Source organism: Aythya ferina (assembly GCF_964211825.1).
Source record: "Aythya ferina genome assembly, chromosome: 8".
In the NCBI taxonomy this organism is placed as follows: domain Eukaryota; kingdom Metazoa; phylum Chordata; class Aves; order Anseriformes; family Anatidae; genus Aythya; species Aythya ferina.
The window spans coordinates 31,942,712-31,965,548 of NC_140304.1; the positions used below are offsets into that span (position 1 = coordinate 31,942,712).

Consider the following 22,837-nt stretch of genomic DNA (forward strand, 5'->3'; position numbering starts at 1 on the left):
TGCTGCTGATGTGGCTGTATTATTCCCTGTGCTCAGGCTAGGTCAGGGAACCGCATTTCCCTTCATGTCTTGTTTATTCCTGTCCTGCTTATTCTCACATGCTCCATGGTGGTGACGTATTCGCAGTGTAAGGGCCACTCGGGGCTGTGTTAATGCCGAGTGGTGCAGGCTCTCCACATTGGGCCAGCTCCCACCTCGATTGCTTGTGTTAGGAAGGAATGAATAAAGCTTTTAAAAGGACCTTAAAGCTCCTTTGGGAAGTCGTGCTGTAGCTTTTTTATGAATTTGCTTTTCTCATGAAACTTGGCTTAAAATTTTAATGAATGCCCAAAATAACAAGAGTCTAAAACCAAGGATATTGAACCAAAAAGAAGGAATATGTGGATAGAACAGAGCAGACATATCATTTATCTCCAAACAGCGTTTGTAAGATGGGGGTAGCTTGTAAATAACAAAAACCAGATCGAATAACTTCATTTGGTCTGTTGCCTTTATTAAACGAGCTGAAGAAGACCCCAATAAAGCAATGTCCTCTGCCCGTGGGGCCAGTCCTGCTGTCACCATTTGGTCAGTAAGAGTAAGGACAGCAACCTTAGGTCTGAATCGAGGCCAAAGATTAAAAATGGTGGGTTTATCCTTGGCCCCATCATGTAAATGGGAACGAGCACAGTAGCCTTTTATCAACTGCCCTTTTCTACAACAGCAAGGGGTATTGAGGTGCCGTGGTTCCCAGCACTGCTGCAGGGACATCCCCTTGGCCACGCGGCTTGCTCAGAAGCTCGAAGCAGTCCCCAGCCCCCTGCAAGCCTGCAGGCAGCAGCGTTAACCAAGCAGTGCCCTGCCAGCAGCAGCAGTCCTGGTGCTCTCAGCCCCCACGTTCAGCATTTTGACTTCCAACGACTGCGGGCGTTGTAGAAAGGTCTCGTGTGCCTGCTGTCCCCGAGTCGTGGATGGGGACGCTGCCCCGAGCAGTGCGATGGGGATCACAGATGAGATCTGCAGAGGCAGTAACATCTCAGTGAAAGGACGAGTCAGAGTGGGCAGGAGCCTCTGGAGAATAACGCTTAAGGCACAGGAATCCACATGTGCCCTCTGCTAGGCACTGAAAGCAACGAACGTGATCTGTTAACCAACTCTGAGGCATTATGAAAACACCAATTAAAGGTTTAAGATTAATTACCATATTTTCGTAAGTGCTACTTCGTGCTGTACGTTGAATAGCAATATGCACTGTGTAGCTAAATTGTCTTCCTCTGAAGATTTTGCCTATTTTGTGTTCCTCAGCTCCTCCACTGCACTACTCCTCAGGCTGTTAGATACCCTGAAAGGATCTTTTCCCAGAATTCACCAAGTTTGGGAAGCTCACGGTTTAATGAATTAGAGATTTCTGTTCAAGAATCTCCATTTTACACTGCCTTAGCATTAGTCATTGCTAAGGAGATTATATATAGGAAAGTCCTTCTGTTGTTCAGCAAAGGCACACAAGGGAAACACCCATTGATGTCAGCTTGACTGTTGCTGTGAATAATGGCTTCCTTCTTAATTGCAGCGTTGCAGACACACTGGTAGTTCTTATTTCGGAGATTTTTAATTAAGCTAAGGCAAAAGTAACTAATGCTTGGATGCCTAGTCCCTCCGGAGGTCCTCAGTTCTGCAAAGGTGCAAAGAGATTACAGTAGGCTGTTTTAAAAGTTCATGAAAAAATGGCTGGTATCAAAGTCCCGAGCCACTGTATCTCCATTTTAGTGCAGCAAATGGAGCAGTTGTGAAGGCAGCAACTCGCATACGTGGATAGATTTATCTATCAAACACATCTCCACAGCCAAGTTTGTGCCCCACTGCGAACCTTAGAGATAATATTGCTATTATCTCTAAGCATACTTGACAGTAGGGATGTACCCTGCACTTTGTGTGTTATTCTACGCATTTTAGTAAAAAAAAAATAAATTGTAGAGGGCAAACCTTTAATAAATAAGTGCCACCGATTTATTATTGGGCTGTTGTTTTAGGAGCAGGGGGTATGGACCCTAATATGCATCACTTGGGTAATACTTAGTCATATTTAATGATCGAGGGTAAGGGTTGACTTTAAGGGGTGTGATGGGTGCTCACACTCTGTTTCTGCAAATGATGTTGATTCATTTCACCTTTATTTGTTACAGACAAGCAGAATGATGTGGAGATTCCTTCTCCCACACAGAAAGACAGAGAGAAGAAGAAAAAACAGCAGCTCATGACACAGATCAGTGGTGTGAAAAAATTAATGCATAGTTCAAGCTTAAATAATACCAGCATTTCACGATTTGGTGTGAAAACAGAAAAGGAAGACCATCTGGCCAAGGTATGACAGATCCTTACGGTTCTGGGAGAGTCAGTGTGATCTCAAAGCAGGGGATGGGTGGGCTGGATTGACTGCCCCTAGGTAAAATTGGAATCAGTATCCCCTAAGTGCTTTGGCCGCTGCAGATGTTGTAATTTATAGGACCAGACCCTAATGGCATATTCCCAGGTTGACAAATTCTTTGAAAATGTCACTAAAATAATCAGAAACTGTGATGAAGTCTGAGTAATTATCAAACACGGGAACATAAAACAACGCTATGTGCAACAAACTGGCTACGAGGCCTTTGTCTCCATCAGGTTGCTTCTTGCTACCTGGGAACAAACATCACAAATAATTCCCCTGGTGCAGAGAAATGTGGTCTCCTTGTACAAGTGCTTTGACATCAGCACTTCACAGTTACTCTCTGTTCGTGTACTTTAATAATTACGTGTGCTCATGCACTTATTTGATTACCACAATTAGGGTTGAATTCTCTGCTTAAACTTTTGGAACATGCAAAAGCCTCGGTGAAAGTGATAAATGCAGAAATGTCTTGAGAAATATTTTAATTGTTCTCTTTTTGTCTTTTCAAAAGGAACTGGAAGATCTGAATAAATGGGGTCTCAACATATTTAATGTTGCCAGGTACTCCCACAACAGGCCGCTCACCTGCATTATGTATGCTATATTCCAGGTTCGTGGTTTCCTGATCACATTTGCTATTCTTTCACAACTCTATTTTAGTTTCTAATTGCTTTCTGCTATGTTGCCTTCCACGATATGGCATCCTTATTTGATACATACATCTGTACTTATTTATTATACAGGAGCGAGACCTACTAAAAACATTCAAGATCTCGTCGGACACTTTTGTAACGTACATGATGACTCTAGAAGACCACTACCATTCGGATGTAGCTTACCACAACAGCCTACATGCTGCTGATGTTGCCCAGTCCACCCATGTTCTTCTCTCCACCCCTGCTCTGGATGTGAGTGACCTAGTTTGAGCTCAGTGGTCTGTGTCGGGCGATGGTCATGTTTTAACGTGGGATGTTTTGAATGGTGGATTAAAAGCAGCACACTGCTTATATGAACACAGAAGAACCTTAAACTGAGTCAATCACTGATAGCACTCAGACTTGGAAAAAAAAAATTGCAGTGGGCTGCCTGTTCTTCTGAGTGCTCAGTTTCCTACCAGGGAAGAAAACATAAAGAAATTTCAGCAGCAGCTTTATTTGTAATCTCTGTTTCATCTTAAAGGGCACATGCTGCATGTATACCTTTCTTCTGAGTAAATGCCTTATCCTATGAAAAGTAATTCAGAAAGCACAAACAATTTGTTTCTCCACATCAGCATCCCAAACTGTCGAGCAAGAAAACATAGGGACTTTTCTGACAAATTTCTTTTTTCCTTCCTAGGCTGTCTTCACTGATTTGGAAATCCTTGCTGCAATTTTTGCAGCTGCAATCCATGATGTGGATCACCCTGGTGTCTCCAATCAGTTTCTTATTAATACAAGTGAGTTTTATTTCAAGTACAATTATAACTTCATCTGCAAACTTGGAGTGCATTTTCCGTTACAGCGAGGTCACAAATTATGACTTTCAGACTGTGTTGCTTTCTCAACGTATCGTGCAGTAAACTAGTCCTACATTTTGAAATAAGCAGTAATTAAAATTAAATTCCTATCAAAACAAGGGAAGCTATTGTAATGCAATTTGCAAAGTGGCCTTGAATATTGTGATTATTGCTTGATAAGGCATAATAAATCTTCCCATCCTGAGTGCAAATTTAATCGTTAATATAAGGTTAATAATGCTGTTGCTATTGACAACAATAAAGCCTAAATATTGTGGTTCATATTGTATTCTGCAACAGGCTAAGCATGTATTTTGATTCCAAAATATGTGTATTGTTCTTTTTTGGAAAGTGCGTTTGCAGGATTCATGCTTTCTGTTGTCAGTGGTTCTGAAGCCTGTAACTAAGTCAACCAAATACTATTTTGTTCATTAGACCCGAGCAAAGGGCTGTTTATGGTATTTACATACGTGCTTAGATTAGAAAACTGCGTACTCTTGGCACATGTGAAACAAAAAAAAAAGAAAACTTTCCCGATTTATTGCATTTGGATAAACATTTCAGTGCCCAGCGTAAGCGTTTGCTGTTTGAAGTCACGCACTCCTCATCCTGGAGTCACATATTTATGTTGCTCTGCTAGATTCTGAACTCGCCCTGATGTACAACGACGAATCCGTCTTGGAGAACCACCATCTTGCTGTGGGTTTCAAACTGCTTCAGGAAGAGCACTGTGACATCTTCCAGAACCTGACCAAGAAGCAGCGTCAGACTCTGAGGAAGATGGTGATTGACATGGTATGACCTGTGCTCACACTGCTACTCTTAAATAAAATATTGGCTTCTTTGTGTGGCTGCCCTTGCTGAGATCGTTTTCTCTTCCGTAAAGGTATTGGCAACGGATATGTCCAAGCACATGAGTCTGTTGGCTGATCTGAAGACCATGGTGGAAACCAAGAAAGTGACCAGTTCAGGAGTCCTCCTTCTGGATAACTACACAGATAGAATACAGGTAGGTCAGAGGAGGTTCCCTAGGGATTTCGTGTATTTTGTTCAGTACTGAAGAAACCATGTTCCTGGTTTTGCTGTGGCTTCTCACTAGGCTATATATAGCAAAGTTGCTGACCTAGATTTTCAGCAGTCACGCAAGAACTGTAGATATATTTTCTTCTGTTCTGCACCAGAGACCAACAAGGTGGTACAAGGTGGTCTCCTGTCTTTTAGGTAGAAAGGTTTACATTTTTAATGCTTAGAGCATGCGACTGCAAGCATACTTGTTCCTCTGAGGTTAATCTGTAAAGCTCAGTTTTTGAGGGCTCTTGGAATTTCTTTCCCACTTTCCTCCATTTCTTTATCGTAACAAAGAAGTATAGCCAGATGGTTATAGCATTGCAAGATTGCAAGAATTTAATTTGTAACTCCATACCTAAAGCAACTCTTAAACTGGGTTAAAATCGATGATGTACGCTCTGTACAGTCTAATCCTTGATTTACAGAAATGACAAAGCAATACTGGTAGGGGGTTACGTGGTTAACATGTAGGACGAGGTACGTCCTGATCCTCTCTCTGCTTTGATGGCCGGCTTCTTAAGGACAGTCTCATAGGAAAACTGCCCTTATATTTTGTTTAAGACTGCTGCTGTTAAAACAGGTCACTCCATTGCTTTCTAAATCCTTGTAGCCACAGTTAGTCAGGCACATTTTTGTGTGTGTGGAGGGGATATTACTCATTTAATAAAGAAGGAGCGTTTAACCATATGAGAGCATGAAAATAAAGTTTGAATGGTGGGAAGCACCTGCATTCAAAAACAAACCTATATGATGTAATTAACATCGCCGGCACTGCACCCTCTGTAAGGACTGGGTTGTCTAAAAATCATATAGTAGAGTTTGCTTTTGGAGCAGACCACAGCAGCTGGTCGCATATACGGAGATATTACGATGTTAATATTTTTATGGAATGTTGCATAATCAAAGAGTCTTGTGGTTAAATGTTCTGAATTAAGCAAGCAGATACAGCTCGAAGCCGTCCTCTTTTTCCATTTGATTTTACGAGTTTTCTGATTAATATAATTGCAGGTTCTCCGAAATATGGTACATTGTGCAGACTTGAGTAATCCCACAAAGTCTCTGGAGTTGTACCGGCAGTGGACAGACAGAATCATGGAGGAGTTCTTCCAGCAGGGAGACAAAGAACGAGAAAGAGGAATGGAAATCAGTCCAATGTGTGACAAACATACAGCGTCAGTGGAAAAATCACAGGTAATTGGCCTTGAGCTGCATTTTTGTATTGCCTAAGCTTGTATTTTTAAAGCAGAGGCAAAAATTCATCTGCTTTCTCTAATACAATTAGGCAAACAGCCAGCTGTTCAGAGGGTTGGTTCTGATTGACCCTGACACGCAGCTGTGCCTGAAGCTCATAGAGACTCACCAGGCTGTTCAGCCTCCTTTATGTACTCCTTGGCGTCTCCTCATTTCTAAGTGCATGCTTATCTGGCCTTGTTTGTGTCCCAGTTTCCAGAGTGAGCTGGTTTCCTTTTGTTCCCCGGGCTGGAAGAGTGTGATTCTGATCTCCCCAGGTCTCTTCTGTCTTCACACCCTACAGCCTCCTTCTTAGCTCTTAATTAGCACCTCCTCCTAAACCTCCCGATATTGTACCCCACATTAGAAATTTATAGCAATGCCAGTCCCACTGAATGGCAGCGAAAGGAGCGTCCCCAAGCTGAGCTCCGTTTCAGGACACGGAAAAAGTCTGAATGTTGGTTGTTTTTCAGCCTTGTACAGAACAGTTTTGCACTTCTTGATGAGGCCAGTGACATTAGAGGCCTGATGGAGTCTCTGTGTTGTGAAGTCAAAGAATAGGTGTTTAAGTCACTACGAATCTTAAAAAGAATTTGGATGTTTCTTTCTTTCTTTTTTTTTTTTTTTTTTTTTTTTTTGAGATTACCTGGCACATTCCTAGTTCTGATTCATAGATTAAATGATATAAAGGTCAAATTTCTTCTGACCTGTAGCCCAGGCCATAAAATTTCACCTGGCTGGTCTCTAATGAAGCCGGTAATTTATGTTTGCCTAAACTTATTCCTGTCTTCATATAATGGTGTCTTGGTTGTTGTTTTTAAATGACTTGAGCAAGCCATCATCGAGGTTTTTCAGCTTGAACAAGTAACAAAATTGACGATAATTATTTCCAAATGTCCTCTTGGGCTAAGCCAAGTGGTTTCAAAATTATTCACTCAACCGCATGGTGATTTTGTTGGAAAAATCTGTCTTATTTGTTAACCTAACAAGAAGTGAATCCTTTGGCCAGGCTTGGCCAGAAAATGCCCATGTGCTCCACATGTAAGCTCCAATTATTTTTTTCGTTTCACATATGCACTTCATAGAGGTTTCAAAATGGCATTTTTACTATGCAAAAAGAGCAGGGATTGCACGAAATGGCTGCCATCAAAATACCAACTGATGGCGGGGGGGGGAGGGAAGTGGCATTTCCATCCTGGAGCGAAACAAAGAACCGACGGGCAGACAGTGTGCGAGTATTGCAGAGCTCTGGATGTTCCCTCTTTACATCAAAATATTTTAAGATCAGCCTTCGGCCATCTGGCCAGCTATTCTGTGATATGGGATGTTTGTTTAAAGGAACAATGGCTTTGCTGCAAAGCACCCAGTTTGTAGCCGTGGGTCCTGCAGCCTTTGAGCGTTTTGGGTGGCGGCGAAGCCACCGGCTAACGGTACAGAATTATTTTATTTTTTTTTTTCACTTTAAAAGTGCTCCGGAACATGTGCTGCAGGAAATTTTCATCACCTTTTTGTTTAAGCTGCCTCAACAGTACGTTACAATTGAATGTTAATGGTTCTATTGACATCCTGTTGTGTCTGAAGGAGGCATGTGTGATTTCCAAAGCAAACATCTGCACGTTGAGTCTGGCCCCTTTGAGAGCCATTTTCCTGCTGCACAGAAATGTTGTCCAGCAGAGCGAGGAGAGAAGTGACACGCGCTGCCAAGACGGAAGAATTTCAATCCTCTTTATGGCCATTCAGTTTTCTCCATCCTGGACGTACGTCCTCTTAGTCAGACAATTGAAAAATGATTTAGCTCAGAACTTACGCGCCAGCGGGCGGATGGACTGACGGACCCGGCCGCAAGCCTCACTCTTTCCAGCGCTGGCACGTCACTCCAAGCAGCAGTGGTTTGTCCACGGCCGTGCAGGAGGACTTCTTGTCAGGGTTAGTTACCCTGCTTTCCGCACTTTTTCCAAAATAAAGCAGCAGGAAGGGAAATCTCTACAAGATCCGCAGAGGTGGCTGCGTTGGCAGCGCAGAGGAAACACGCTGAAGTGCTTAAAGATGCAGCACCACAGAAATGTTCAGGACAGATACAAACTGCACGCTGTAGTAAAATACATCTAAAGGTCAAACTGGAGTCCATAAAAGCAGTGACATTCAGCATCGGGGCCGGTGCTCACCCTGAGAACACTGCCATTTTCACAACTGCCAGCCAAACGGAGCCCCTGGGGTGTGACTGCACGGTGCCATAAATACACCAACCCTGCCCGCAGTCAGCACGGGGCCCTGTGGGAGATAACAGCACGTTTCCCCAATTCTCAGGGCAGGGACAACAACTGTCTAAAATGTCTCCGTGCACTGGCAGTTGGTAGGTGTTGTTTCTGCAGGACCTCAGTGATGTTCTGCCTTCAGAGCAGGAACTCGCCCTGCCTCCTGCATGGCAGCGGTTGATTCAGTGGTCAGGAAAAGACACCTACAAGGACATTCGAAATCATTCATGCAGCCAGGGATGGGAGTGGCAGCTTATCACTGAGTTTCCAGGTGGCTCCTGCTTTTCTTTAACCTTCCATGCAAGGCTTGGTTTTGGACAAGAGGTCAACCTGGCCTCAAACTTGGGGGTGCGGCTTTGGTAGGGGGTGATCAGACTGTTCTGGGACAGGGAGCTTGCTCCCAGGCAGCTATTTTGCTTGTAAAAATCGTGTATTACGGTCATCTTAACTCTTTAGACACCCATTTACTTCCCTGCCCTTAACTGTGTGTGTTCTTGTGTTCCTCAGGTTGGGTTCATCGACTACATCGTCCACCCGCTTTGGGAGACGTGGGCTGACCTGGTGCAGCCCGACGCCCAGGACATCCTGGACACACTGGAGGACAACAGGAACTGGTACCAGAGCATGATACCTCAGAGCCCCTCTCCTCCGCTGGAGGAGCGGAGCAGGGACTGCCAGGGCCTGATGGAGAAGTTCCAGTTTGAACTGACCCTCGAGGAGGAGGATTCGGACGGACCCGAGAAGGAAGGAGAGGGCATCGGCTACTTCAGCAATACAAAGACACTCTGCGTGGACGAGCCGGGGGAAAAAGAGTCACAGAGGGAGGCGAACATAGAAATTGTGACAGAAGACACGTCTCCTGTTGACACATAATGTCCTGTACCTGTGTAAGTGGATTTTAAACACTTAATGAGCATGCGAGCAGTCTCAAGGGACTCGCCTGCAGCCTGGGTCTTAGGCCTGTGTCTAACATTGGCTAAAAGTTCTCCCCAGCTACTTGAGATTGGAGTCAGGGTTGGAGATCGTGTAGTGAATGATTGCTCAGGAAATTGCCAGATGATTTACATTGTGGTTTAAGCCTTGTCAGCTAAAAGCATCGTGTTGTCCTGGAGCTGGCTTGAATCGTAACTGAACAGTAAATGACACACAACTGAGAGATTTTATACTGTTAGTTTTGGAATTTATACCAGTTAGACTGATAGAAACTACTGATTAATAACTCTACGTATAAAACCTGTCCACCTGACCACCTGTCTGCAGACCTGTGTGCCTTCTTTGTAAACACTTTCATGTCTTTTCAAGAGTCTATTAAATACACGGAGTTTAGTATAAAGAGCAACACAAAGTGTTTCAAAATTGATGGATACTTTTTTGATTCTTCCTGTTACAAGAAGCAGTCTTCCTTTTTTCATGGGCAATACCTGTCACTTTATTGCAGTTAACCACTTTTACAGACTAAATAGAAAGGACACCCTCTGGTTTGCATTGCTGCACCTTTAGTAGCCTCCTTACTACTCCAGACGACCCATTTAGAGCCACTTCATGCCATCGTGCGCCCTCTCCGTTGGCTTGCTAGGAATAACAGTATTTTTTCCTCGACTGGGTTTTACTTTCCGTGTGCACAGGACAAAGGGTAGTTTGTTTTCACGGCACCGTGCAGTACCTATATCAGTAAGCGTAATAAGGCAGTGTGTGACGCGCTCCCCTCGGCAGCTCCTTGGCTCAGTGGAAGTTGCACGCTCAGATGTTTGTGTTTCTCTCGCCTGTTGTTCACGTTTCCTAGGTTTAGGTCCACCGTCCTCCTCCCGCACTGCCTTGAGCTCTAACACCTCCATTACTGTTTATAACAGTGTATTTATTACGTAATGTATATACTGTAATGTTTTGTAAGTTATTAATTTATATGAATTAACATTGCCTGTCGGCGGCGATGTTAATTGTGTAGAAAACTCGGAATAAGAGTTGCCTTTTTTTCTTGTAACCTTTTGTATTGCATAAAATACGAGAACCTGAACATAGCTGAAGAGACATACGCAACCCAGGAAGGGCATTCGGGTGGCAGCCGCCCGCGGGCTTCGTCCTCGCGACGAGCGGGGCCCCAGGGGAGGGGATTTGGGGGGCTGTGGGCGCCAAGAGGCTGGAAGGGGAAGAGGAAAAGGACCCCCCCCCGCCAGTGGGCCGGCTTTTCAATGTCACGTTCCAATTTCTGAACAACCCAATGTGAATTTCTATGACAAAAATGTGAACTGATGTAATAATTGTGCTGTGAAACTTCTTCTGACAAAGCTTGTTAGGCATCGTGAGCGGTGTCAATCTCAGTTTGTAAAATATGTTTCAAGCTTTTGGTCCAACTTGTGACTAACTAGTTAATGAAAATAGCACAGTTGTGCATGATCAATGGGTTTGTATGTCTGTTGAACACTGCATTGTTCCAGGTGGTTATTTTATTGTTTTCAAAAGTTTCACACAATGTATGTTATAGTATTATATATTGTGTTCAGATGCATTCTTAAGAGATTTTTATATGAAGTGAATAAATGAAAGCATGACCCTGCCCTTCGGCTCTCCTCGGCGTTGTGTTTTGCTGTGTGAGCAGGTCACTTTGGGGAGTACCCACCCGCAGCCACGGTACCTACGGTGGCTTTAGGCACGACAGGAACCCGGCTGGCACGTGGTTAGCGAGCAGCGCAGGGAGTAAGGGAAAAACGACCCCTCCTGTGGCCGAAATCCAGCTTCCTGTGCTTGGCTTATGAATGGGGACACAGCCCCGGGGGCACGGCGTGGCTCTGCGGCCCCACGGGCGGCTCTCCGGGCGCTGCTCCTGAGCCTCAGCAGGGCCGCGGCGCTGGCGACAGGAAGGCGCAGCAGACAGGAAGGCGATGGCCGCGGCCGGCGGCGCACCAGAGCCCGTGGGCTGCTTTCATGTCCTGGCCTAACCCAAAACAACCGACTTTCCAGTAAAAACACATCCTGCCAGCGTGCGGGAGGGACAGCCCGGGCAGCGCCGCGCTCCGGCCGTGACGCACGGCCGGGCTGGGCCCCCGGGGCCGCCCTCGCTGCGGGCGCTGCACGAGGTGCCCGCGGCGCTCGGGGCCGATCCTGCGTCGGCGCGGCGAGGTGCTCCGGCTGCCGGCGCGGCGTGGGCTCCCCCGGGCTCTCCCCAGACTTCCTGGCTCCGAAACGAAGCCACTTGAAAGCGCAGATCCCCGATGCCGCGTCTTCCTTCCCACACAGCACTTAATGGCAGCAGCAATTAACAACCAGCCTCCATCAAAGCCTCCCGGGCCCAGCTGTAAGCGGGCTTCGATGGCAGCTGACCTCCAGGTTGGCGAGAGGTGCGAAAGCTGAGCGCGCACGTACGCCGACGAGCTCGGGGCCGCATCCTGCCCCGCAGCGTCCCCTCCGGGGTGCTTGGTGCCGTGGCTCGCCAGGATCCCAACCACTACTGAACGCCTTCGTGGCAGGGCTGGTACAAATCTCCCTGTTCCGCTGGCTGTGCCCATGCGCACGGTTTGCACCTACCCCGCTGCGGGCGCGCTCGGCCAGCCACGCGCACGGCTCTGCCCTGCAGCACCGGGAGCTGCGTGCCTGCTCCCGGGACGTGCGGAGGTGGGGAGCGGGTTGTGGGGCCGGGAAACCATCCCAGGGCAGAAAGCAAGGAGCTGCGAGTGCAGGTGATCCCCCAAAACCGCAGGCACGGTGGGCGGATGAAGGGAAAAACAATCTGCCGAGGGGGCCGGGAAGAACGGGGTGCGGCCGCTCTGCGTGGCACCGTCCCGCCCGGCTCTGCCCCCCTCCAGCCTTCATTTTTTTTCCTTTCCAGTGACCCATTTCTGCCAGGCAGCAGCTTTACCGTGAACGCATGCGGCGTGGCGGTGCTCTGCGCTGAGATAGCAGCCTCCTCTCTCTCCTCCTCAGCAGCAGCAAGCGCCCTGCCGGCAGCTCTGCCGCTGAATAACCCAAATCCTCCCATTTTGGGGGTGGGAAATCCCAGTTTAGGTGCGGGCTTGCTTGGTAGCTCACTCAGCCTCCTTTCCTCGGGGGACGAGGCTGCGTCTTGGCTGTGCTTTGCCATCCCCCTGCCCCAACTCCTGCTGCACCACTGCAGCTCCTGCAGTTTCCTTCAGCACCCGGCGCCCATCACCCCGAGCCACGCAAGGTGTGCACCCCCTGAAAAGTGTCAAAGAAACCTTGGGTTTCTTCTGAAGGAGAGGCTCAGAGGCCGTGGTTCTCTTGTCTGGGTAAGAGCAGTTGCAGGATCGTGCCACGCCATCAGGGCTGCCCCTCACCAAGGGACAAGGGACAGGAACACGGTCCCTGCACCGAGGCCCCCGGCTGCAGGGCGTTGGGCAGTTGCCCCCACCATGAACAAGCAGCAGGACCACCTCCAGGAGTGTGCTTCCCTTGCAGTGGCTGCTCAGCCTCTGTCGGCTTCTGGTTGTGTTTAGGCCATGCCCAGGTTGCCTTGGGGCCCCGAGCTCCGTGGCGCCGTGTCCTCCCCGGTGGGACAGGAGCAGCTGGCAGGGCAGAACTCAGCCCCGGGGACCTGCAAACGACGCCGAGAGCTGGAGGCGCTTTGCTGGCCACAAAGATTTAGGTGATTGAGGTGCCACTGGTTTAGTGCTCAGCTAAAAATCCTACAGATTAAAAAAAAAAAAAGAAAGAAATGAAAATCCCAAGCGCTGACGGTCTTGCACTCACAAACAGGAAGATGCTCGGGGCTGGTGCACAAAGCCCAGATTTTATCGTGCCCGCGGCGCTGGAACCAAGCCCAGTGGCAACGAGCCTCGGTGCCAGGGAGGTGGTGCTGGCATGGGGCTGAGCACAGGGCTGCGACCACACCGTGACCGAGGAGCTTGTCCCCCGGAGCTCCCCATCCCGAGGGCGTCCTGGCCCTGCTGTCACCCACACAAGTCCCTGTTCCGGGTCCCTCTGATGCCGTTTTGGCACCTGCTGAGATGCCGGCACCCCCCCAGCCCACACAGGACATCCCCATCTGCCTGCCTGGAGCAGATTTGGCCAGGAAGCCGCCCGTGTTGGTATTTCCCATCCCAAAACGTATCGGTGGCAGCACCAGGACTCGTGCCATGCCCAGCTGGCCATGGTGCACGAGGGACCAAATGCAGCTCATCTTCAGGCAGGGTGTGCCGGGCTGTGCTGCTCCCCCCAGCCACAGTTTGGCCCCATTTTAGGGCTCTGCAGTGGTGCTGGTGGGGGGCTGAGCCCTGGGACCAGCCTGAGGACATTCCCTGCACCCAGGAACAGGACCCGTGGGCACAGCATGGGGCTCCCCATGCACACCAGGGCTGCCGTCCCCTTGCTCCCTTCACACCAGGACTGTTACCATCAGCCCAGTCGTACACAGCCGCAGGGATGTGCCAACAGGGGGGGGGCACAGCACGGGCAGCAGGACACAAACCCACGGTGTCCCCATGTCCCCCCACCCCACTGCTGGAGCCTGAACGCCCTCGCCGCCCCTCGGGGCGCAACGTGCCACGGCTTGGGTGCCCCCCACGCAGCTCCGCCTGTGTCCCACCGCAGCCCCGCGGGACAGAGGCGGGGGCCCCGCCGCGCTGCAGCCCCGCGTTTGTGCCAAGCGTGGGCAGAGCCGCCCCCGGCGCTCCCGCACCCTGCTCCTGCACCCACGCAGCAGCCGTGGCAGCCAGGGCTCAGCCCGCTGCAGCCCCGCAGCCAGCCCCGGCCTGCCCGCGCGGCCGTGCGCAGCTGCACAGCTCCATCTGCCGAGCCCCAGCCACCACACATGCAGCGGGGACACCCGCGGTGGGGACGGACGGCTGGGATATGTACAGTGGGGTCGGCACAGATGGAGCTGGAGAGGGCCCCAAGCAGCTGGAGCCGTGCCCCCGCTGAGGTCCCGCAAGGCCGGGGCCATGCGCAGGTGGAGGAGCGCGCAGCTGGGGCCCGTGCCGCAGGAGGGGTGCACAGATGGGGCTGTGCACAGCTGGATCCTGTGTGGCTGGAGCTCGAGCACAGCTGGATCCCAAACACAGCTGGATCCCAAGCACAGCTGGATCCCAAACACAGCTGGATCCCAAACACAGCTGGATCCTGCACCCAGCTGGCGGCTGCTTCCATCCCCAGGGAGTTCATTTTGGGACCCATCACTTTTTTTGCCCCTTTGCACAGCTGTTTCCCTACACAGCCCGTCCTGTTCCCTGCTCTCTCCTGCTCCCAGTACTGCTCCTGCTCACTCTGAAGGAGCTCAGGGCTTCATTCAGCCATGTGCAAGCGCAGCCAGTCGCACCCAACAGAACCCTTTCACCCCATTGCACAAGCGCAGCCCTGCTTATTTTTCTCCAGCCTCCTCTTCCTCCCCGCCAACAGGCACCACCTTCAGCTCTGACACTTTTTTTATAAGGTCTTAATAGGCAGATCTTGCAGAAAAATCTTGTTTTTATGAGGGAGGGGTAAATGTTTCTTCCCTGGAAATGCAGGCCGTGTTACTGGATGCAACAACCTGGAGCACATCCGCGGGCACCTGCACTCCTCCCAGCTGACGCCGGGTGCAGGAGACACGGGGCCAGGGCTGTCACCTCCCTCGCTGTCACCCACGAGGACCCGTCCACAGCGAAACGTGGGGCAGCCCCGACATCCCCCCAGCACGCCCCAGGAGCCTAGGCAGGAGGCTTTTGCAGCACAAATATTTTCAACGCTGTTCAGATATGTATTTTTTCCATAACCTCATTCTTTAGGCTCAGCTGAGCTATTTCGGTGGAAACCTTCCTGAAAAAAAAAAAAAAAAAGAATAAAAAGAAAAAAGAAAACAGCTCGAGGCAGGCAACTGTCAGAAGCTTTTAGCGCGGGCTGTTGGTGCTGGCAGCGGTGCCTGCCCATGGGCATGGGCGCAGCTGTGGCCAGGGCACGGGGCAGCACTTCCAGCCTCTCATGGGGCTGGGGAGCAGCGCCCAAATACATGAAGTTTCTTCAAATTCCCTTCAAAATGCTGTTCCTGTAGGTTTTACATTGGATTTAAAGCCCAACCCCTTGCGTGCTGCTGAGCCTCTGCTTCTCACCTTGGCGTGCAGCGTTTCAAATGTGGTGTTTCTTGGGGCAGAAATGCACGAAATGGGGCTGTTGGGTTCCCGGGGGCCAGGCACTGCCTGGGCTCATCCCCGCTCCCCCTGCTGCCGGGGCTGCTCAGCACGACGTGGGGCACACGGGGAGGGCGCTTTCCATCCCAAATCACACCCGGGCTGATGCTGGCGGCGATACCGCCCCGAAACAGGCTGGGCAACGCTCAGGAGCACACACACGTGTGCTGTGGGGCGGCGCTGCCGTCCGTGAAAACACACACCCATCGTTCACATGGGGATTTTTTTTTCCATGTTCGTGAATACCTTCTTTCTAACCAAAAAAAAAAAAAGGCACAACAGCCTCACTGCCAGGCCTGTGCCACCCAGGGGCTGTGGGGCTGTGGCTCTGGCTCCAGCCCCGCTCAGCGCCATGGGCAGGGCTGGGGCAGGGCAGGAGCATCCCCCGCGGCTGTGGGGCCGCAGCTGCGCCTCATCCCATCGGGCCCGGGCAGGATTTAAGCTGGGGAGCCCACCTGCAGGGTTTGGCCTCCTCACGAGTGGGGGCAAAACTGAGCGGGGGCACAAGGCAGGTGAGTGCTGGCCGGGAGCTTGGTGCTGCTGGTAAATGTGTGCTCGATCTGTGGCCGTGGGAGCTGCTGGCAGGGTGTGCACGGGGCTCCCGTGGTGCTCCAGCGCCCCAGGGCACAGCCTAATTACCTCCGTGTGCATGAGAGCCATTAAATAAGGCAGAGGCTGCTCTGGCAGCATTCAATTGCTCCTGGAGCTCTGCACCCCGGTACTGCTACTGCCCGGCACGGAGCTGCTGGCCAAATGGGCACTGTGAGTGCTGCCGGTGCATGGGGATGGACGTGGCCGTCTGCTCGGTGGGTGCCCTGGCATGTCGTGTTGGTTGTGAGCTGATCTTGGTTGTGCCATGCTTGTGATGGGTGGTGCTGGAGCGGGGAGCCCATCGGAGCCCCGTGGGGTGCTGCTGCCACCATCCCCAGCCTGTACTGGGGGTGAGGGGGATGCTTTGCAGTGCTCAGGGTGTTTTGGGGGCTCCTCAGCAGCACAAGGAGCGCTTGCAGGGCCCTGGCGTGGGCAGGGTGCGGCTGTGCAACCCGTGGGGCTGGTTCCCCACGTGTGCAGTGGGGCCGGGTGCCAGCCGGGGCAGGAGGCAGCGAGCAGAGGGTGCGGGGGCTGGCGGGGCCGGGGGGCTGGGGCCCTGCATGTTGGGCTGTGGTTTCAGAGCCTCAAGCAGTGAAGCTCTGTTGAAGTGTACGGCAAACACAGCTTCTCCGCTGCTGTGGGGGAGCAGCACCACACTGGCCTGTATTCCCCCAAAGGGCTGTAGTTGGTGCTAGGGCACAGTGAGGGCTTGCTCCTGAGCTCCTCTCCTTGCTCACTGGGCTGGGAAGGGCTCAGCAGCTCTTTTTGTGGGGGCAGAATGGGATGAATGGGGCAAAAACCAGCAGAGCAGATGGTAACAGTCCTCCTCCTTGTTGGGTGTGGAGGTGCTCAACACGAGGAGCAACACCACAATCCTGCTGAGGATGTGGAGTGCTGGCTGCAGAGAATGCAATGTGTGAGGTCGAGCCCAGTAGCATCTCAGTGTTATGGCCTTTTCCAGCCCCACATGATGTGCCTGGGTGCCCCATCTTTTCGGAAGCACCCGGCCACCACCAAACCTGTCCCCATGCCCCTTGAGGCTCTCCCAGTGAGGCAGCGTTTCAGCCTCCCCCCTCCTCATGCTGGGAGGAGGCATTTGGAGCAAGCAGCCTGAAAATGTCACCGTATCAAAGCCCAAATGGCAGCCTATAAAAGGCTTTGGTATTTTTCAGCTGCCTCGCAGTGAGGCACAAATGTTCACAGTCTCTAAATCCTGATGAGGCGGCTTGCATGCGATGGCTCCCGACCACGGCCCCGTGTGCGGCCTACCCTGCACAACGGGCAGAGGAGGCACAGGGCCTGGTGTCAGAGCCCAAAAGCCTAATTAATGAGAGATCCCAAATCCTAATCAGTGCTTCACAGGCTGTTTGGCCTCTTCAGCTGTGTCCCCACCTGGCAGAGAGAAGCCCATGGGCTTGTTTTCAGTGAAATGCCCCATTAGGCTTCATGGTGGGTCGTTGCGGCAGGTGCGTGGACCTGTCACCGACTCACCGCTGCCCGTTAGCGCTGTTAATGCTGCGGGATTTACGGGGCTGTGCCCTGAGAGGGATGAGGCTGGTGGATTTGAGCTTTATTTAGCAAATCCCTTCACCCAGGGGCGCGGGGGCACCTTGCCCCGTGGCGGGGACGCGCTGGGATCGCCCGTCACATGCGGCGCGAGCATGACTGCTCCGGTATGAGTAATGCGCTGCTGTGACTCATTTTCTGCCTTCTTATTCTCTCCTTTGAGGCTGACTTCCCCTGTTTATGTTTACACATGGCAGCCCATTGTGCACCCAGCGGGGTCTGGCTCCCTCCTCCTGCGGTGATGGGAAGGGGCTGTGGGAGGGCAGGGTTGTGGTGTCCTCTGTGGGGCCCTGCCCTGCGGCTGCCTTTGCCCGCAGGAGGATGCAGGGATGGGAGACATGGGGATGCTTCATCAGCTCCGTGCCTCTGGGCCAGGTGTCCCATGGGACCCCACAGGTGCCACGTTACGCTGCACAATAAGCCATGGGTTTCTTTCTGGCACTCCTGTACGCCAGCACTGAGTGGAGGCTGCCATAGCTCAGTGCCCGACTGAGGAATGAGCAAAGATAACTCGGTTAAGGGTTACTCGGCTCTGATGGGTTTGCAGCAAGTCACAGCTGCAAGTTTGCAACAGGGATATCCACAGGAACTGTCCTGCAGGGACAACCCTGGGGTGCTGGGTGGCTGTGGTTCCTCTGCTTTGGAAGAGCTGTATGAATTTTGGGATAAATGTTATTTTGGAGAGTCTGCTGGCCATCCCACTGTGATCCCTTGCTTATTTAAAATGCTTGTGCCCTTTTCTGCAGATAAACTGGGGCTGTTTTGGCCTTCTGGGGAGCCCCAGGGCTGTGGGTGAGCCCGTGGTGTGAGCTGATAAAATAGGAGGAGCAGTGAGGTGTGGGGTAGATCCTGCCCCAGCTGCACTGGGGTGGTGCTGGAGGAGTGCTGGGACTGGGGACCGGCAGCGAGGAGCCTCGTGGTGGCAGAGGAGCCATGTGAGGTGACCTGGGGAGCAGTGGAGTGGTGCTACATGGGCTGTACCCCTCATAGGTTACAGCAAGGTCTCCCAAAGCTGCTGGGCACCCGTCCTTCCACCCCCAGTGCTGCTGGGGTGGATGGTGGGTGATAAATGCCCCCTGTGGCAGGTGAACCCTGTGGGCACCTGCCTGGGGTGGGTGAGGGTGTCCCCAAGGGTGCATCCCCATGGATGCATCCAGCTGTGCTTCATTATTTTTATAACAGCAAAAATGCTGCACCCATCGGTGTCCCAGCTTCTCAAAGGGGCAATCCCAGAGAACCCTCAAGCTAGGATGGAGCCTGAGGGTGGTGCTATGGGGTTGAGGGGCTGGGGTCAGCTCCCACTGCAGGCAGAGGGTAACGATCCAACCCCACAGGTACTGCAATCTTTTATTCTCATCACATCCCCTCGCATCTGCCATTCATGTACCGCAAATTTGTGGATTTCCTTAAAGCTATTTGCCCCCCCCCCTTTTTTTTTTAATTTTTAAATAACATCTCCGGAGCTGCCCATGGACCCTTCCATAGGGTTGCACCCAAGCCCCAAATCCCAGTGGCTTTGCATCTGCAGCCCTTGCTGGCATTTATAAGCATGTTTCCCAGTGGGGGTGTACCTGGGGGGGTGGCACGGGGCAGCGTCCCCCTCCCCAGGTGTGGCAGGGTGCTGGTACCAGCCTGGGGATGGGGCTGCACCCCCCAGCCCCTCATAGGAGCGGGGAGCATGCGGGGCTGGGTCTGCTTCAGGGCAAGGTGCAAGGATTTTTAAGACATAATTTTTACCAGGAGGAAAAAAAAAAAAAAAAAAAAAACTTTTGGAGGTGGTGGTTGCGTGCAAATCCCAAATTTATATTTTTGTGGGGTAATCCCAGCAGTGCATGGTGCCCTGTGGTAGCTCTGGGTGGTACTTTTCGGCCCTGGGGGGCTTGGGGTCAGGGTGCAGCGTGGTCTCCTGCCCTCCACGGCACCTCTTATCCCCGCTTTGGCTGCTCCCCATGGGAGATGAGGTCCCCGATGCTCCGGCAGGCGGCGGGGAGCGATCCCTGCCCGTCACCCTGCTGGGGCAAGCGGTGCCGTGACGTCAGCCCCATCGATTTCTGCCTCGGGTGGCTGCGGGAGAGGCGAGGGCCGAGCAGCCGTGGGTGTGCGGCCCTGGTGCATGGGGGGGATTTTGCTTTTTTTCCCCCCTGCCCAGCCCCACCGCCCGCTGCTGGAGCGCTCTCCTAATCTGACAGCGCTGGGTAATTAATCTCGCTCCCCCAGCTGCTGCAATAGGATTACGGGGAGGGGAAGTGCGTCACGAGGTACGAGAAGGGGTTCTGCTTTTGGTGGTGAAAGTGGGGGGGAAAAAATGGGAAATAGGTTGGTGCGCTCCCGGGGGCATTGTGGCAGGGCTCGGGAGCCAGCGCGCATGTGACGAGATGTGGGGCGGGAGGGACGGGGGCAGCGCCGGAGCTCAGCCTGGCTCATCCTGCCTTTCTCTCAGCATCCTCCGGTGATCCTGGAGGTGATACAGCCACAGCAGCATCCATGGCCTGCCCTCGGCATTAGCACTGGCTTTTTCTTTTTTTTTTTTTTTTTTCTTTTTTTCCCTTGTTCTGGCAGCTAAACAAGCCGTGGATCGGAGGCGTTTGATTTCAGGGCTTCTGTTAAGCAGCTGGTAACCGGGATTGTATTCTCCTGTATTTTTTTTCAGGCTCCTTGGAAATTGAGGAATGCAATTCTGCCACCATGATGGAAGGTAGGTGATGATCTGAGCATGTCTTTCGGGATCGCCGGAGTTTTGAAGGCAACGGTGGGGGAGAAGGAGAAGGCGTTGAACCCGGGAGCGTGCATCCTTCACCTTTTCCTTTCAGAAAATCGAAATAAGGATGATTTAAAAAAAAAAAAAAAAAAAAAAAACAAAAAACTCCCCTCCCCCTAAGCTGAAGCTCCCTGCCTGCTGTCAGCAAGCTGCTGGGTGCTGTAATGCTGAGCCCGGGGGATTATTCACAGCGCTGTGCCCGTGCTGGGGGGCAGCAGCCGGGCAGGGAGCTTGGGGCCGGTGCTGGCCACTCCGGCGAGCAGGAATTCATCCCCTGCTTGGAAACCTGCTTGTTCCCCCCGGTGTGATGCAGAGGATGATTTTAAATGCTATCTGCCCGCACAGCCCAGGGGCCTGTTGGCGATAGATGGGACTCGGTGCCTCCGTAGCACGGCGGTGTGGATGTGAATCGCTCCGGCGGGGAGCGAGGATGCTGGGCTGAAGGCGATTCCTGCCATGCAGTGCTGCTGGCTTGGAGCTGCAGGCTCTGGGAAAGGAGGGGGGGAGGCGGGGGGGGACACTGCTTTGAGGCTTATTGGAATGGAAAAGGAAACGAGGAGGAAATATGGGCTCCGGGCATCAGATGCTCCGGGGAGCGCTGGGAGAATGCGCGTCTGGTCGTGCGTGGGAAAAGCCCCCGGGCATTTCTTACACAGATTTTAACCTGTGTCATCCGTCTCGGCCGTATGCAAACCTCTCCTTTATGCCTTCTTGAGCAAGATGCCACGGAAGGGAGATATTTTTTTTTGTTTTAATTTGCTTCAAGCAGGGGAGCTCTTGGCCTTCAGGGCCAAAAAAAAAAAAAGCTCAAAATGCAGGTAATTTATTTGATGTACGGCCCCTTGGCCGAGCCAGAGGCCTGCCTGGTGCGATGTGCCCAGACAGCAGCATCCAGCCCCTGCAGGCATGGGTGGCTGTGGGGGCTGGGGATGTGTTTTTTGGGTGGTGATGGGGGTCTGGGGACATGTGGCCATGCCCAGACCAGCCAGGAAGGGAGCTCGGTGCCGGTGGGTGATGCTCGGCTCACCTTGGGAACCCAGCACCGTGTGTGAGCACAGGATGGCTGCTCGTGCTTCTTGACTCCTTGCTGCGAGGGAAACGGGCACTGCTGTCCTTCGGTGCCTTATTCATGCCTTAACGATCATCAATATTAGGAGATTTTAATCCTGAGCCGTGGCACGTGACGTGTTTGTGGCCGTGGGGAAGGTGCCATTAACAGGGCCCCTCTCGAAGGCGCCGACGTGTCAGGAGGGATGAATGCAGGGAAATGAAAGCTGGCCTGCTGCAGTGCGTGCTGTGTGCTCGCCGCTGCTGTGCCTGTGTGCGAGGAAGGGTTGGGTCTGGTTTTCTGCTTTTTTTGGTTTTTTTTTTTTTTTTTTTTTTTGGTGGCTCTGCTGGTGGTGGAATCGCGCCTCGTGGAAAGGTCTCCCCTTTGGGAAAAGCAGGAGAAGTGCCCCGTTACCTGCCTGGTGTGTCTGATGTGCATGGGAACCTGGGATGGGAGTGAGAAAATGGAGTGAGAAGAAATAATTAATGCTTCTGGTTAATTTTTAAAGAGTTGGAAGCCAGCTCTATTTGGGGAATAGCGAGACTTCGGTGACCGATGCCCTGTTGAAGCGCTGACACCTTGCAGAGATGCTCTGTTTTAACACAGGAATGGTTTCTAGTGCTCCAAGCTTTGAACTGGTCTGAAACTTGGAAAGCTGCGAGAGGTCCCTGTGCCAAACGGGCTGGAGGGATTTCGGTGGTGATATTTAATGGTGGAGCTTGGGGACACGGTTTGGTGGGTGATGCTGGTGGAAGGGGATGGTTGGGACAAATCTTGGAGGTCTTTTTCCAACCTCAGTGGTTCTGTGAAATGACCTGTGGAGTGCTTCACGCTGGGGCTGTGTGTGCTGGTGGCACAGGGTGGCTCTGGGGCTGGTTTGGGATCCTGCTTGGGAACGGGGGCACTTGGCCTCTCGGGGGGGATGCAGGGCTTGCGGTTTGTTTGTTCTGAACCCAATATAGAGCATTTTCTAGCCGATGGCAGGGAGAAAAAAGCCATGGTTATGTTTCTAAACACTGTGTTTCTCGACACACATTCAAAAATCAAGGTGTATAACCAAAATCCACGTCGATGACACTGTCCCAGGAGGGCGGTGCGTGCTGCATGGCGCTGGGGCACCACTTGGCCAGGTGGGATGGGGCCACCTCATCCCAGCAGGGGCTGAAATTCCCACCTTTGAAACACCAAAATGGAAATAACCCATGGCAAAATGATGTGGGGTGCTGACACCTGGCCTTGGGCAGGAGCTGGTGCTGGGGAGCCCTCCGTGTGCGTGGCTGCGGGCTCTGGACCTCCCGAATGCA

General features: G+C 52.0%; 2 protein-coding genes across 6 annotated transcripts in view; both read left to right on the top strand.

Moving 5' to 3' along the window:
* Positions 1 to 11,014, top strand: part of PDE4B (phosphodiesterase 4B) — a 180,882-nt gene extending 169,868 nt beyond the window's left edge. For all 5 annotated transcript variants that reach the window (XM_084527677.1, XM_084527678.1, XM_084527680.1 and 2 more), the window contains 8 exons: positions 2,163 to 2,341; positions 2,919 to 3,017; positions 3,151 to 3,315; positions 3,746 to 3,845; positions 4,546 to 4,700; positions 4,792 to 4,914; positions 5,982 to 6,164; positions 8,966 to 11,014. In XM_084527677.1, the coding sequence (XP_084383803.1) occupies positions 2,163 to 2,341; positions 2,919 to 3,017; positions 3,151 to 3,315; positions 3,746 to 3,845; positions 4,546 to 4,700; positions 4,792 to 4,914; positions 5,982 to 6,164; positions 8,966 to 9,331 (1,370 nt within the window). In that variant the 3' untranslated portion in view covers positions 9,332 to 11,014. The remainder of the gene's footprint in view (positions 1 to 2,162; positions 2,342 to 2,918; positions 3,018 to 3,150; positions 3,316 to 3,745; positions 3,846 to 4,545; positions 4,701 to 4,791; positions 4,915 to 5,981; positions 6,165 to 8,965) is intronic.
* Positions 11,015 to 16,040: 5,026 nt separating this feature from the next.
* SGIP1 (SH3GL interacting endocytic adaptor 1) overlaps positions 16,041 to 22,837 on the top strand; it is a 40,646-nt gene continuing 33,849 nt past the window's right edge. Inside the window, 2 exon segments of the mRNA XM_084527690.1 lie at positions 16,041 to 16,082; positions 20,378 to 20,422. Coding sequence (XP_084383816.1) covers positions 20,413 to 20,422 — 10 coding nt within the window. The 5' untranslated portion in view covers positions 16,041 to 16,082; positions 20,378 to 20,412.